Source organism: Mustela nivalis (assembly GCF_964662115.1).
Source record: "Mustela nivalis genome assembly, chromosome: 17".
Lineage (NCBI taxonomy): Eukaryota > Metazoa > Chordata > Mammalia > Carnivora > Mustelidae > Mustela > Mustela nivalis.
The window spans coordinates 58,156,457-58,169,834 of record NC_139036.1 but is presented as its reverse complement, the minus strand read 5'-3'; the positions used below and the strand labels follow the sequence as shown (position 1 = coordinate 58,169,834).

General features: G+C 59.9%; 1 protein-coding gene across 3 annotated transcripts in view; it reads right to left on the bottom strand.

Moving 5' to 3' along the window:
- Positions 1–262: 262 nt before the first annotated feature.
- The window catches only part of SEC14L1 (SEC14 like lipid binding 1), a 74,116-nt gene continuing 61,000 nt past the window's right edge, over positions 263–13,378 (bottom strand). For all 3 annotated transcript variants that reach the window (XM_082705350.1, XM_082705353.1, XM_082705351.1), the window contains one exon: positions 263–305. In XM_082705350.1, coding sequence (XP_082561476.1) covers positions 278–305 — 28 coding nt within the window. In that variant the 3' untranslated portion in view covers positions 263–277. The remainder of the gene's footprint in view (positions 306–13,378) is intronic.

The following is a 13,378-nucleotide window of genomic DNA, read 5'->3' as shown; positions in this document are numbered from 1 at the left end:
TGCTGGGGCTTCTCCCCTGTCCCCGTCTCTCGGCGGCTGTAGCTGGGCCGCGGTCGGCTGTCGGCCGGTCCCCCAGCCAACAGCGGAGAGCAGATGCGCGGCGGTCCCGCTGGACGCCGTGGGGACGGCCACTCCTGAGCTCCCCGGCTGCGCGGCTGTGACGGGAGCTGGCTGACCTGCCGTCCAGCCCGGACCTCGTGACTCTGGCGTGAGGCACTCACCCTGCTGTTCCCAGGGGCCTGTGGTCACCGCTTCCTCCCAACAGACCCTCTGTCACTCAGTCTTCGTATCGAGGGACTTCGAGTCTGGAAAAGAGGATGTGGACGTGTCTCTTCCCCACTCTCTGCTAAGGACCCTACGTGCCCTAGGGGTGACACCAGAGGCAACCCACAAGGGCAGAAGGGGAAGCTGAGGCGGCTGGGAGCCCGAGACCGATCAGGAACAACGAGCCGCCAGGCGCCGTAGGACCTCCTGCCTGCGCCGCACCCCAGACCCAGACACGTGCTTCCCAAGCCCCAACCCAGCAACAGAAGGCCGCACGTAGGCTCATTTTGTCCTGGGCCCAGGGAGAGGCCCCTAAAACGGCAGGCATGCCGGGCACAACCCCAACCATATTTGGCCAGGCAAGGGCTCCCCTTACTCACCCAGAGACACCCAGAGCCCAGGGAAGGCGCCCCACCAGAAGCACGGGCCCAGGGGTGCTCTCTGGTCCCCTCCCACCGAGCGGCCTGGGGCGGGCAGGCGGGCGGCCCTGGGTCCCCGCCCGGCCCTGGCTGTGAATCAGCCCCGGTGCTGGGAGCGCGGCCCACAGAGGTGCTGCAGGAACCAGAGCCGCGAGCCATCCGCCTTCAGTCTGGCCCAAGTCCCCTTCAGGAGCGACGGGGGGAAAAGACATCCTGTGACGGAGGAGACCAGAGGAATTCTGGCGAGCAGGCATATCCACGGAGAATGGCTTAGAGGAAGTTCTTCCAGCAGAAGGAAATAATAAAAGAAGGTATCTTGAGCCTCAGGAAGGAATCGGGGATGATTCAAAGAGCAGAAACGCGCTTCGGGACGACAGTCGTCCGTCCTCGGGAGGCTTCCGGAGCGGATGTGTGGGAGGTTCGGGCCGGCCCGGACTCCGACACTGAGGAGGGGAGGGTCACGGCCCCCACGGGTGCAGCTGCGTAAGTTTCCACCCGAAATGCTGACGCACCCGTGTCGGCCCTGGGCGGTTCGCCGTGAAGAGGGCATGCCCACGTGTGTGCGGAAACGCACACGGAACCTCAGAAACACCATAAAACCCCAACACGGGGTCCTAAAATATTGCCTCGGGTGGGCAACGAAAGAGAAGCGAAGGAAGGAGACCCTGATGCCCAGAAAACACAGCAAAAACCCCTCAGACCCTCTAACGGTGGCGCTAAGCCTTAAACGGGGGCGCGGTCTCGACCCACTCACGAAAGGCAGAGGCCGTGGACCAGAGGGAAAACGCGGGACCAGCCAGACGCCGCTCGCAGCCGCTCTTCAAGCCGGGTGAGCCTGGAGACCAGAGGTAAGAGTGGGAAAAAGACGCGCCGTGCCCACGATTCTTTTAAAGCACGCGTGGCTGTATTCATATGAAATAAAGTCGGCTTCAGAGCCGACAAAATTACCAGAGACCAACAGGGACGTCACATGACGACAGAAAGACGAATGGACAGAGACACAGTCATCCTTCCGATGCCCCTGCGTGCGCCAAGCAGTGCAGCCTCGCAGCTCACGGACCGCGGCGAGCGGGGCTGAACGCACCAACGGGCCCACGGGCACATGCGGGGACTCCCGCCCCCGTCCCAGTCTGCGACCGATGGGGCGAACCCACTGAATGCTGGCCAGGCCGAGGGGGATCTGACGGCTCCATCCGTCCCGGGGTCCCACCTACAGACCTGGGAGACTCCACCCAACAGGAGAAGACAAATTTTTAAAAAAGATTTTATTTACTTATTTGAGATGGAGAGAGAGAAAGAGCGCACGAGCAGGGGCAGAGAGGGAGGGAGACGCAGGCTCCCCACGGAGCAGCGGGTCCGATGCGGGGCTCCATCCCAGGACCCCGAGATCATGACCTGAGCCGAAGGCAGACGCGGAGCGACGGAGCCCCGCAGGAGCCCCAGGAGAAGACACATGGTGATCAAGTGCCCAGGGAACATTCTCCAAGACCTGCAGGTCCTGAGCCACCAAAGAAACCTCAACACGTTCTTTACCACGGAACTCACGCCGGACACATTCTCTGACCGTCACAGTGTCCAACTGGAAAATGAACAACACACAGACACGAGGAAAATCTCTAAACGCTTGGAAATGAAACAACACCACACACGCTTCTAGATAATCCAGGCTCAAAGAGGAAGTCTTGAAGGAAATGTAAGCACGGAGCCGAGTGAAAATAAATACACGGCGGGCCGAGGCGTCCGTGCCGGCGTCCAGGGGGCACTGCACGCGAGCCGGAAGGAGGAGGCCTCAGGTCAAGTAGAGACGCGGGCAGACGCAGCACAGGGTGCTGAGACGACCATGGTGACGGCCTCCCTACCCCAGGGGCTTCCGGCCCAGATGGACACAGAAACAGAGACACAAAGACCACACGTGCAGTGACGTCGGGGGCTTCCATGGGGGATAATGACAGGAAGCCAGGAGAGCACCGGCAGCATCGAATCCAGACTCGGGAACCAAGGAAGGCTTCCTGGAGGAGGCAACAGTGACCTGAGTCCTGGCAGCCGAGGGGAGAGCCTCACTGGGGTGAGGGCACTCTGTGCTTGGGCGGGGGGGGGGGTTCCTCCCAGTGTGCTGAGAGGAAGAAGAATGTGGCCCATGAGGGCACAGTCGGTGGGGGGCCAGGCAGGAGGGGCCTTCTGAGACCTTGATGGAGTTTGGGCTCAACCCTGAGGTGGCGGTGTTTGCAAATACTTCCTCCCCTTCCACAGGCTGCTTTCACTCCATCAATTGCTTTCTGAGCTATGGAACCCCAGATGGGAAAGCGTTCTGTGCTTAGGTGTGGCCCACCATGATAATCTCCCCATTTCAAGGTGAGCTCCCTGGGGCCCCCGAGGGCACCTGCTAACCTGTTGGAGCCATGTCTAGACTGGCACTTGGCAGCACAACCAGGAGCAGGTGACGGCACGGCAGGGCTGGGAGTCAGGACACCTTGGGACTCTGCCCCCACACACTGAGTGGAGGAGGCTGATGTCATTCAGCCGAGGCCATCGGCTGAGCCGTCCTACCGCAGTAAGGAAGTCATTCTCTTGGCCATAATACAAGGTAAGTTCTGGGCTGAAAGAGCACAGTGGGTCTGTCCAGAGCCCTGGCGAGGTGCTGGAGCCTGAGTCCGATGGGGAGCTCTGGCCTCTGGGAGCAGAAGGGCAGGATCCGACCTGGGAGCGGCGCAGGAGCCCAGGCGTGCGGCCGATCCCTGGGATTCCGGCACCTGGGGGCGTCAGTGGGGGCCACCTCAGAGGGCCATGGTGCAGCTGGTCCCACATGGTTTAGGAAGAGGGTGGGGGAGGGCTGGGGATGGGAAGCGCCGGGTGACAAGTCAGTGGCCTTGCTACAAGGGACATGCGACCAGCTTCCAGGGCTGCCCCCAAGCTGACAGACAAGGCTTCTGGCCACCATCTGTGAGCACAGCGGACGTGGGTCCTGCCACTGTGCTACTCAGAGCCTGACCCAGCATCTTCCCAGGAGGAGCACTTCTTGAAGAGTCCAGGGAAACACAGTAAGAAAAAGGCTTTTGGTACATCCTCTGACCTCAACCCTTCTTCATAGCTCTCAGACCCTCATAATTAACTCAAAGTTATGCAGTTAAAGGTTTGGGTCATTACACTAGGCAGGCAAACAAGATACAAGTGACAAGGAGCTCACAAACTGGGGGTGGAGGTCGGGGGGAAGGTCAATCTGGTCCAGGTAAGCAACCTGGCGTAAGCAACTAAAATGGGGAATACAGGTTGCTGGCTGAGCACAGAGCAGGAGCACCCACCCGAATGTGGAGGGGTCAGAGAAGGCTTCCTGGAGGAGGTGGCCTCTAAGTAACGGTCCTCAGGTTAGGCAAAGCAGAGAGAGCCATAGGGGACTGGAGCCAACTAACCTGGGCCAGAATCTCAGGTCCTCTACCTACTGGTGGCAACTTCTCTGGGCCTCAGTCTCCCATCTTTAAGCTGGGGAAGGAACAGCCCTGGGCGCCTGCAGGAGGACTGCCGGGCAGTGACCCCCTACTTGGTGGAATGAGGCTTGGGAAGATCAGTCCTGGAGGGAGCGTCCCACTGAACATTTCTGAGCGTCCACTGAACATCCAAGCCCAACTCTGGGGGTTGGATGCCTATGCATGCTGCCCAGGACTCCAGGCCTCTGTCTTTTCTCACGGATTCCCAGGATGTCACAAGACAAACCACCCCCACCGTGGGTCGGGGCGGGGGGCGGGGGTGGGGACGGACCAGGTCTGGACAGCCCTCCCTCCTCGGGCCAGGTCTGGATGGCCGACCGCGTGCGTTCCAGCAGGTGGCGCTGTGGCCCATGGGAACTTGGTCGGGCTCCTCCGGAGGGCGGAGCTGAGACCTTCAAGAGGAGGCAGAGACAGGGGGTGGGGACACACAGGCCCACACGTGCACAGACGCACGTGCATATGTGCACACACACACACACACACACACATGCATACAGACACATGTGCACCTGCACACACCACACACGTACATATACACGTGCACATGCACACACACACACACACACATGCATACAGACACATGTGCACCTGCACACACCACACACGTACACATACACGTGCACATGCACACACACACACGCATACAGACACATGTGCACCTGCACACACCACACACGTACATATACACGTGCACATGTGCACATGCGCACACACACATGCATACAGACACATGTGCACCTGCACACACTACACACGTACATATACACGTGCACATGTGCACATGCACACACACACACATGCATACAGACACATGTGCACCTGCACACACCACACACGTACATATACACGTGCACATGTGCACATGCACACACACACACATGCATACAGACACATGTGCACCTGCACACACCACACACGTACACATACACGTGCACATGCACACACACACACGCATACAGACACATGTGCACCTGCACACACCACACACGTACATATACACGTGCACATGTGCACATGCGCACACACACACATGCATACAGACACATGTGCACCTGCACACACTACACACGTACATATACACGTGCACATGCACACACACATGCATACAGACACATGTGCACCTGTACACACCACACACGTACATATACACGTGCACATGCACACACTACACACGTACACACACGTGTGCATGTGCGCACACGCTACACACATGCATACAGACACGTGCATATGTGCACACGTGCATGCACATACTGGTGGTGGCACCAGGGAAGCCTGGGGTGGCAAGCGAGGTTTCTGGGTATGCAAGTGCCCTATGGCTGGCTCCTGCACCAGGCACAGGGGCAGGCGAGAGCTGGACGTCTGCGAGCAGCTTTCTAAGACCAGGGCTCTCCGACCGAGTGAGGGCCGCTGGAGAGGGGAGCTTGGGACCGAGTTAGACACCCTGGAAGAGCCCTTCCAGCCCGGTTCTGCTTGGGGGCTGCAATCCTGCCCTCCACGGACAGGAGCAATGGGTGAGGCGCCCCCGGCCGCCCTCCCGTCCCGCCTGGGCCGTAGACCATCCGCTGCGCCCTGCTCATGAGTCGCGCTGGAGGTCGGGAGGCTCTCTGCCCTGCACAGCTGGGCAGTGCGGTCTCTGGGCTCCTGGGACCACAGGTGCCCTCACCACCACCTCCCCTCCCTTTCTGGCCCCGACAATGACGCCTACAAGCAGCCTGGCCTGCAGGACCACACGGGACCCCGAGAGGCATTCATTCATGAGCCGCCCCAAATGCCGTAGGTCCCGAGGGTGTGCCGGGCAGAATGACGACCAGCCCTGGGGGGCCCCCTGGTGCCAGCAGTCCGCAGCCTACACTTCAGGGCTCCAGTAGGCCCAGGGAAGCGGCAACTCCTGGCGGCTCATCTGTCCCCGCCACACACACCATCTCATGCCACCTTGGGGGACAGGGTGTGCACTGCTCAGCTGGGAGCCCTCCCGTTCCCAGGCACTGGCCTTTCTGCAGGCACCACCCAAACGCGCTGTTTCTGGGCTTTTCTTTTCTATGTCCTGCAGCAAGCTACCCTACGGGCACCAGTGTCACACGGTGAGTCACCTCCCAGCGCCTCCCGACTGGCCTTTGCTCTCCCTACCCCCCCCACCCCGTGTCCTTCCTGCCAGGCCAATCTGTCCCTCTAGTGTCCTCCTGCTGGTGGAGACCACGAGCTTCAGTCCAACTTGGTGAGAGCTGGCGGCAGAAGCCTAGGCTGGGGGTCCCGGGGGCCCGGCCCGAGCAGCCCGCCGATTGGCCCCATCACCATCCATTCTCACTGCTCTGATTAAGTCAAATCCCCAGGGACGCAAAGGCCTGAAGTTGCTTTTAAAGAACCAAGTTGACAGAACATCATTCACGTATGACAGGTCAGCCATAAGACATTCCCGCCAAAGGTCTTCTACTCATGCCTCATTCAGATCTAACACCCTATTCCCAGCAACATCAGGGACAAAGTAAGGGACGGTAAGCAGAAAGGATCGGACAAACCCCAAAGGGGGACACTCTGCAAGTCACCGGGCCCAGTCTCTTCCGAGGTCCATGTCATTAAAAACCCAAGGTGGGGTGGGTCTTGCTCTGGATGACAAGTGACATGAGACACTTGATCAAGGGCCGGGCACTGTCCTTTATAGGGTCCTGGTTTGAACAGCCAGCTGTGAGGACATTTGGGGGTGATGGACAGACCTGAATACAGACCAGGCGTTAAGTGACCTCAAGGAATTATGGTGGATTTTGTTGGTTGTGATAATGGCCTTATCTGAAGAAGAAAAATGTCTTTGTTCTGGAGATATGTATATTCAGATACTTTAGATGGAAATGTCACAAAGACAGTAATTTATTTTAAAATGATTTCGATTTTTCCAGAATGAAGCAAGCGCGTCAGAGCGTTAGTGTCTGATAAACACAGGTGCGGACACGGGGGCGTTCAGAATGTTACTCCGTGCTTTTCCTTGTGTTTGAGATCTCACATAATGGTTCTCAAACTTAATAAAAACCAAGTACAGATCACCCGGAGGACGCAGGACCCAGGATAAACGCACAGCGGCAGCAGTAAAGAGAACTTTGTGGCTCTTACCCAGGGGGAAGGGGAGTGGCTGTGTTGGAAACGGCACATGGGCGCTCATCTGAGGACAGAGCCCTTGAGGCCCTGGGGGGGGCCTTTCACTCTCTCAGATGCACATGTCCCACCAGAGAAGCTGCCCAGGGTGACCCAGGCCTTACACCGGCCCAGAGGATTCTGGAACCGTGGGGAGGCCGCTGTCCTCGAGAAACAGCTCCTCACCCCAAGACCTTGGCTTTCTTCATCCCTTTGCTGCACCTGCTGGAAGGCCAGGCAGCCGTCCACCTGCCGAGGCTTCTGGCCCAGGTCAGGGCAATCCTTGAATCACATGCCCCTACAGACCAGGCCTGTGCCCCAACTCCCCTGCAGTGAGTTTGTTCTGTTTCTGGAAGGAAGCTGTCCTTTGAGGCAGGCGGAATCTTCTGGAGCACAGTGCCATACACCGTGGGCTGCCTCCTGAGCGGTTTCTGTCGAAGAGCCTCTCAGTCGGTTCCCAAAGGTCTGGAGGGTCGGGAGGAGCCTTGCATGGGGAGGTTCCTGGTGATGGCGGCAAATGCAGCGGGCTGGCCGGTCAGTGGGTTCTCCCAGGCCACCCTGCTGTGGCTGCAAGGCAGTCCTTGTCCACAGAGCAGGCATGGTGACTTATCCCCACGACAGCCATCCCTGAAACCAGACATAAGGACAGAAGGGTCGCGGGTGTCTGTGTTAGGGCCGTGCGTCCACCAGAAGGCCCAGAAATGCTGGACCGTGCACGAGCCCGAAGCGGCCCTTCGGAAAGGCGGGGGCTACCGCAAGATCCCCAGTCAAGGTCATGTCTCCAGGGGGTAGTGCTGAGTCTGAGGGCCAAGTTCACAGGCTGTTCCCCATCTAACGTAATTCAGAGACAGACGTCAGAGGGTGCCGACCTCTACACGGTGGCTGCGCTCGTTAGCTTCTCTCTCAAACATCGGGTGACCCCCCGAGGTAGCCTGCGCTCCTTGCTGGGAGGAGCCCCAGGTTTGGGGTCCCTTTCCCCTCCTGGGGCGCATCCAGGCCGCAGCTGTAGGGCCGGCTGCCCGTTCTCACTGGGTGTCTTCCCTCGGACACCAGACCCGTCTCCATCCGCTGGGAGAGCATGTGCAGGACAGCGCGGCACAGCGGAGAGCCCACGACTGCAGCGGGCCGGGCTGGGTCCCAGCTGCAGTCGAGAGCTCTGGAGGTTTCGGGCTGGTTGTGATCACCTCTGAGTGTGCGACTGTGAGGCCTCGAGTCAGCCTGTCGTCACTATCATTATCTGCCTCCTCATCGCGGCTAATAGTTCTAGAACCTTCCCACAGATAGGCCAGGCCCGATGCATGTGAGCTCATTTCACCTGGAGACCAACCCTCTCGAGGTGCAGAGGTCTGGGAGCCTCCCCAGGGCTGAGGACCGGGACCCCGGGTTTCGCTGGCTCCCGGCAGGAAAATGGGCCACAGCGGGGCCATCTGTCTCTCGGTTGGTGGACGTGTGGCCGGTGGTGCAGGAAGGCTGCAGTCAAGGGCCAGGTCCCACGCCGCAGAGCCCGGGGCTCTCGGAGGTGCTGGGACAGAGACAAGACACCCACTGCCCCGCCAGGTGGCTCTGTCAGGTGGCATCCCAAGGGAGGCAGGAGACTGGCTGAAAACAAAATGATGTTTGCCCCTTTGAGAGTTAACATCCCTCCAAGCTGCCTGTTGCGGGTAGGAAGGCTGTGTTCTCTGCGCAGGATCGGGCGGGAGCGGGTCTGGGTCAGGGCCCCGCATTCAAACGCTCTCGGCTCTCTGCACCACCAGCGAGGTTCATTCATGATCTCCGCGATTTCCAGGGCAGAGCCGGACCCTAGATGAACTCCCATTACACCGTTTGCTAAAGACGCGCTCATCACGTCTGCCACTGCGTTTGCGATGGACCAAGCACCAACCAGGAGCCCAGGGCAAGAGGTCAAACCCCCGTTCCACCACCACGGACTTGCTGTGTTACTTTGAGCAAACATCTTAAACTCTGGGCCTCAGCTTCTTCCTCCCAGTCGTCAGAGTGTTGGATTAGAACTGTGATTCTCACCAGGGACGGTTTTACCCACCCAGAGGACGAGCAACATCTAGCACCAGAGTCGGCTGTCCAAGGAGGGGATGCCCGTGGCATCTAGAGGGGAGAGGCCAGGGAGACCCCCGGACACCCCGCAGTGCACCGGGCGGCTCGCACAGCAGGGGACTGTCCCGCCCAGGACATCCACAGCGCAGACATCGGGTGACCCCGGAGCAGACAAAGCCCCGCCCATGCCAGGTCCAGACTGGGCTATGGGGACGACGGACGGACATGCCTTATTGGGCTGGATGCAAACTGGGGGAGTGGAGAAGGTCCACTGTCCTTTCTCCATGGTCCTTCCAGAGAGTCGGGGGACACCTCTCAGGAGCTTTCCCTGCTCTGGGAAGAGCAGAGAGCTGGTCAGGGCTGACGGCCGCGAGGCCAGAACGTCCCATTCAGGGATCCCCGGAGCGTCGGTGACGGAGGCCCCGCGCCCTGCTTCGGTTTGTGCATCTCCTTCACGGCGGCGGCCGCCGGCTACCTGGAGACGGGCTGGGGTCCCTGCAGGCGGCCCCTGCGACGCTCCTGAAACGGAGCCGCGTCCACTGGGTGCTTCCAGAGGCAGAGAGAGCGACAGTCCGCCTTTTCTCCTAACGACAACCTGGGTGCCTCGTTCCGACGCGCGCTGGGAGCCAGAGCCGGCGCCCCGATGCCCGTCCGCAGCGGGGCCGGCTGGCGTCCGGGCACAGGAGGGCCGAGAAGCGTTCCCCGCGTGCAGCTGGCTTCCTCTCTTGTGACTTCCCAAACCAAGCAGCTTCTTGGGAGGCACGCTGGAGTGTTTAAAAATGAGGCAATAAAATAAATCACTTGTTCTCGGAAGACAGCCTGTTGGCCATTAGGCTGCGCGTTTGTGCTGCGTGAATGCGGGCCCGGAATGCTGACGGCGGGGCCGGGGCTGCCCGCCATGTGCACCGGCAGCAGGGTCACCCCCCACCCTCGGCCCTGCCCCGGGGACGCGGGCCATGCGAGGGCGCTCTCGGCCAGCAGGGAAGGTGTGCAGGGACGCCGGGCTCCGAGCACTGCAATTTGATCCTGCAATATTTCAACACTCGGCACAGTCTCACCGCCTGCAGGCAGCTGCCCAGCTGGCCCTGGGGCTCCCGACCACCTCCGCCTTCCTGCCTGCAACAGCCAGTCCCTAAGCATTTCTAAAGAGAGTTTTTGTGTTTTGTTTTTTTTTTTTTAAGATTTTATTTATTTATTTGACAGAGAGAAATTACAAGTACACTGAGAGGCAGGCAGAGAGAGAGAGAGAAGGAAGCAGGCTCCTTGCTGAGCAGAGAGCCCGATGCGGGACTCGATCCCAGGACCCTGAGATCATGACCTGAGCCGAAGGCAGCGGCTTAACCCACTGAGCCACCCAGGCGCCCCTTTGTGTTTTTTTTTTAAACATTTTATTTTTAAGTCATTTCCGCACCCAGCTGGGGACTCGAACTCAGAACCCTGAGACCAAGAGTCGCACGCTCCACCGTCGGAGCCTGCCGGGCGCCCCCAAGAGGGCTCTAAAGAGCTGGAAGTGAGGGTGCCTGGGGGGCTCAGTCGGTGGAGCGTCTGCCTTTGGCTCAGATCAGGATCCCGGGTGCAGGGATCGAGTCCCACATCCGGCTCCTCCCCCCTCTCATGTTCTCTCACTTTCTCTGCCTCCCTCTCAAAAAAATAAGTAAATAAATATTCTTTAGGGGCACCTCTGTGGCTCAGTGGATTAAAGCCTCTGCCTTCGGCTTGGGTCTGATCCCAGGGTCCTGGGATCGAGCCCCACATCGGGCTCTGTGCTCAGCAGGGAGCCTTGCTTCCTCCTCTCTCTCTGCCTGCCTCTCTGCCTACTTGTGATCTCTGTCTGTCAAGTGGATAAATAAAATCTTATATATATATATATATATATATATATATATATATATTCTTTAAAAAAAAAAAAAAAAGCTGAACGTAAGTTTAGTTCTATGGCTACCAAGTCTGGAGAAACAATTAGGCCTAATCCAGTCCTCACGTCGCTCCTCACACAGAACCAACATTGGACGCGTCAGGGGTGTGAAGGTAAAAAAACTAAAACCATGGAAGTACCTGAAGAAAATGAAGGAGAATTTCACATGGGGAGGTCCTTTCCGAGCAGGGTGTAAAACCCAGACGCTCTCAAGGAAAGGAAGAGAAATCTGACGTCACAGAGATTAAAATTTTCTCCTTGAAAACAAGCAAACAGCCCAAGCCCCGTAACAAACAAGACAGCTGCTCCCAGCACAGTCGGAGCTAGAGCCGCCAGCTGGTGGCCTCGAGGGACCCACGGGGGCTTTGGGGCCTGGCCGCCCCACCCCCACCGCTGGCCTCACACCTCTGTCAGGACGAGCTCCTTCCCTCGGGGGTGACTCAAACCCTGACATCACGGGGGCGATTCCCTCCCACTCGCATGAGGTTCCTGAGGCTCAGGCAGCTCCGCAAGGCAGCACCACACCCCAAGGTGACACCGACCCAGGCTGACCTGGAGAAGTGTGTCCCCTGCCCCCGCCAGAGGGGACATCGTCTGTTGGCCGGAGCATCCTCGTGGGCTCCTGAAGGTACGGGCGGTCCCGGCGCCTGTTTCCCTGCCACAGCCGTCCTGCTGAACACGTGCCTGTCCCACGGCCTCTGCGTCAGCGCCTCTCTCGTTCTAGAACCTTTCCCTGGAAATCTGCCAGGCTGGCTCCCTCACCTTTGGGTGGGGCCTTTCCTGCTCACCCAGCTGAGGACGGCGACCCCCATCGCACCCCATCACCCTGTCTGTCGTGACGCTTACACTCCCCCGGCACAGGTCACCCTACGAGACAACAGGAGAACGGAGATCACCTTCGCGGTTTCGAGCAGAACGTAATAGAGGTGGCGGCCGCTCATGGCTGGAAGTGGAAAGGGACCCACTGGGACTCCCACGTGCAGGCAGTGGCCGCTCGCCCGGCAGCAGGGGGCCTGCTGGCAGCTGGCGCGGCGGGGTGGGACACGCAAGCCGCCGTGAGGCCTGGGAGCGGGACACAGTGGGCGGTCATCCCACCAAGCCAGCCGCCGCCCCAACCTCACGAAGAAGCTTCCAGTCAGAGGCCATGAGGAAAGGGAACAAGTGAGGGTCCGGCCCGTAGGTCTGCCCGCTGCGCCCCCAGGACCAGGCGGGGAGGGCACCGGCCGCCATCCTGAGCCTGCTCTCCCTGGCCAGCCCTTTCTGCCTAGCTTCGAGGTACCCCATCCAAGCCCCCCTCAGGCTGGGGGCCACCGGGAGGGCTGAAGCCGGAGACTCTGTGGCGTATGGGGAGTGGTACTTAGGCAGGAAAGTAAAGATAAGGAGAGACGTGCTGGAGACAGAAGGATACGGAGAGGAAGACCCCCAAGGGGCCACGGGGCAGCTCAGAAACAGTACGGCTGGGCACAAGCCCCAGGCGCCTCCCTGGCACCGGCGCAGGGACCCCTTTGCCAGATGCTTCTCCAGAGCAGCGGGTGTGGGCCGGGCCAGGCATGGGCTGTCGCGATGCCTGACACCCCCCAGCTCTGAGCCTCTGCGAGCTAAGCTAAGGTAGGCAGGTCCAAGGGCTAGGAGGAGACTCTGACTCACTGAAGAACTCCAGGGGTCTCTGCACATACGGCCATGGAGCCTTCTAGAAGCAGAGCATACTGTGTTCCTCTGAGGCCGGCACATCCCACCTGGGGGCAATCAGACAGTGAGTGCGGCCCGAGGGGCAAGCACCCCGCAGACTGGCCAGAGCCCCCAGGCCCAAGGAAGCATCAGCTCCCAGGACTGAGCGCACCGACCAGGACGTCCCTTCCACACATCTCCGAAGGGCGCAGAGCTCTGCACCGGTCCTGGCGCAGAGTGCAGAGCGTCAGCACAGACCCAGCATACCCGCCCACCAGCGCCAACCCCGGGGGCACGTGAGGGCGGCGACACCCCTGCAGGAAGAGCTTGCGAGGCGGCTCCCGGGACAGGGGGCCGGGTGGGGCTCAGGATTCACGCGGTGGGGAGGGTCCCTCCCCCGGCCTCCTTCTGGGGTGGGGCAAGGCAGTCCGCAGAGGCTTTCCGGCCTCTAG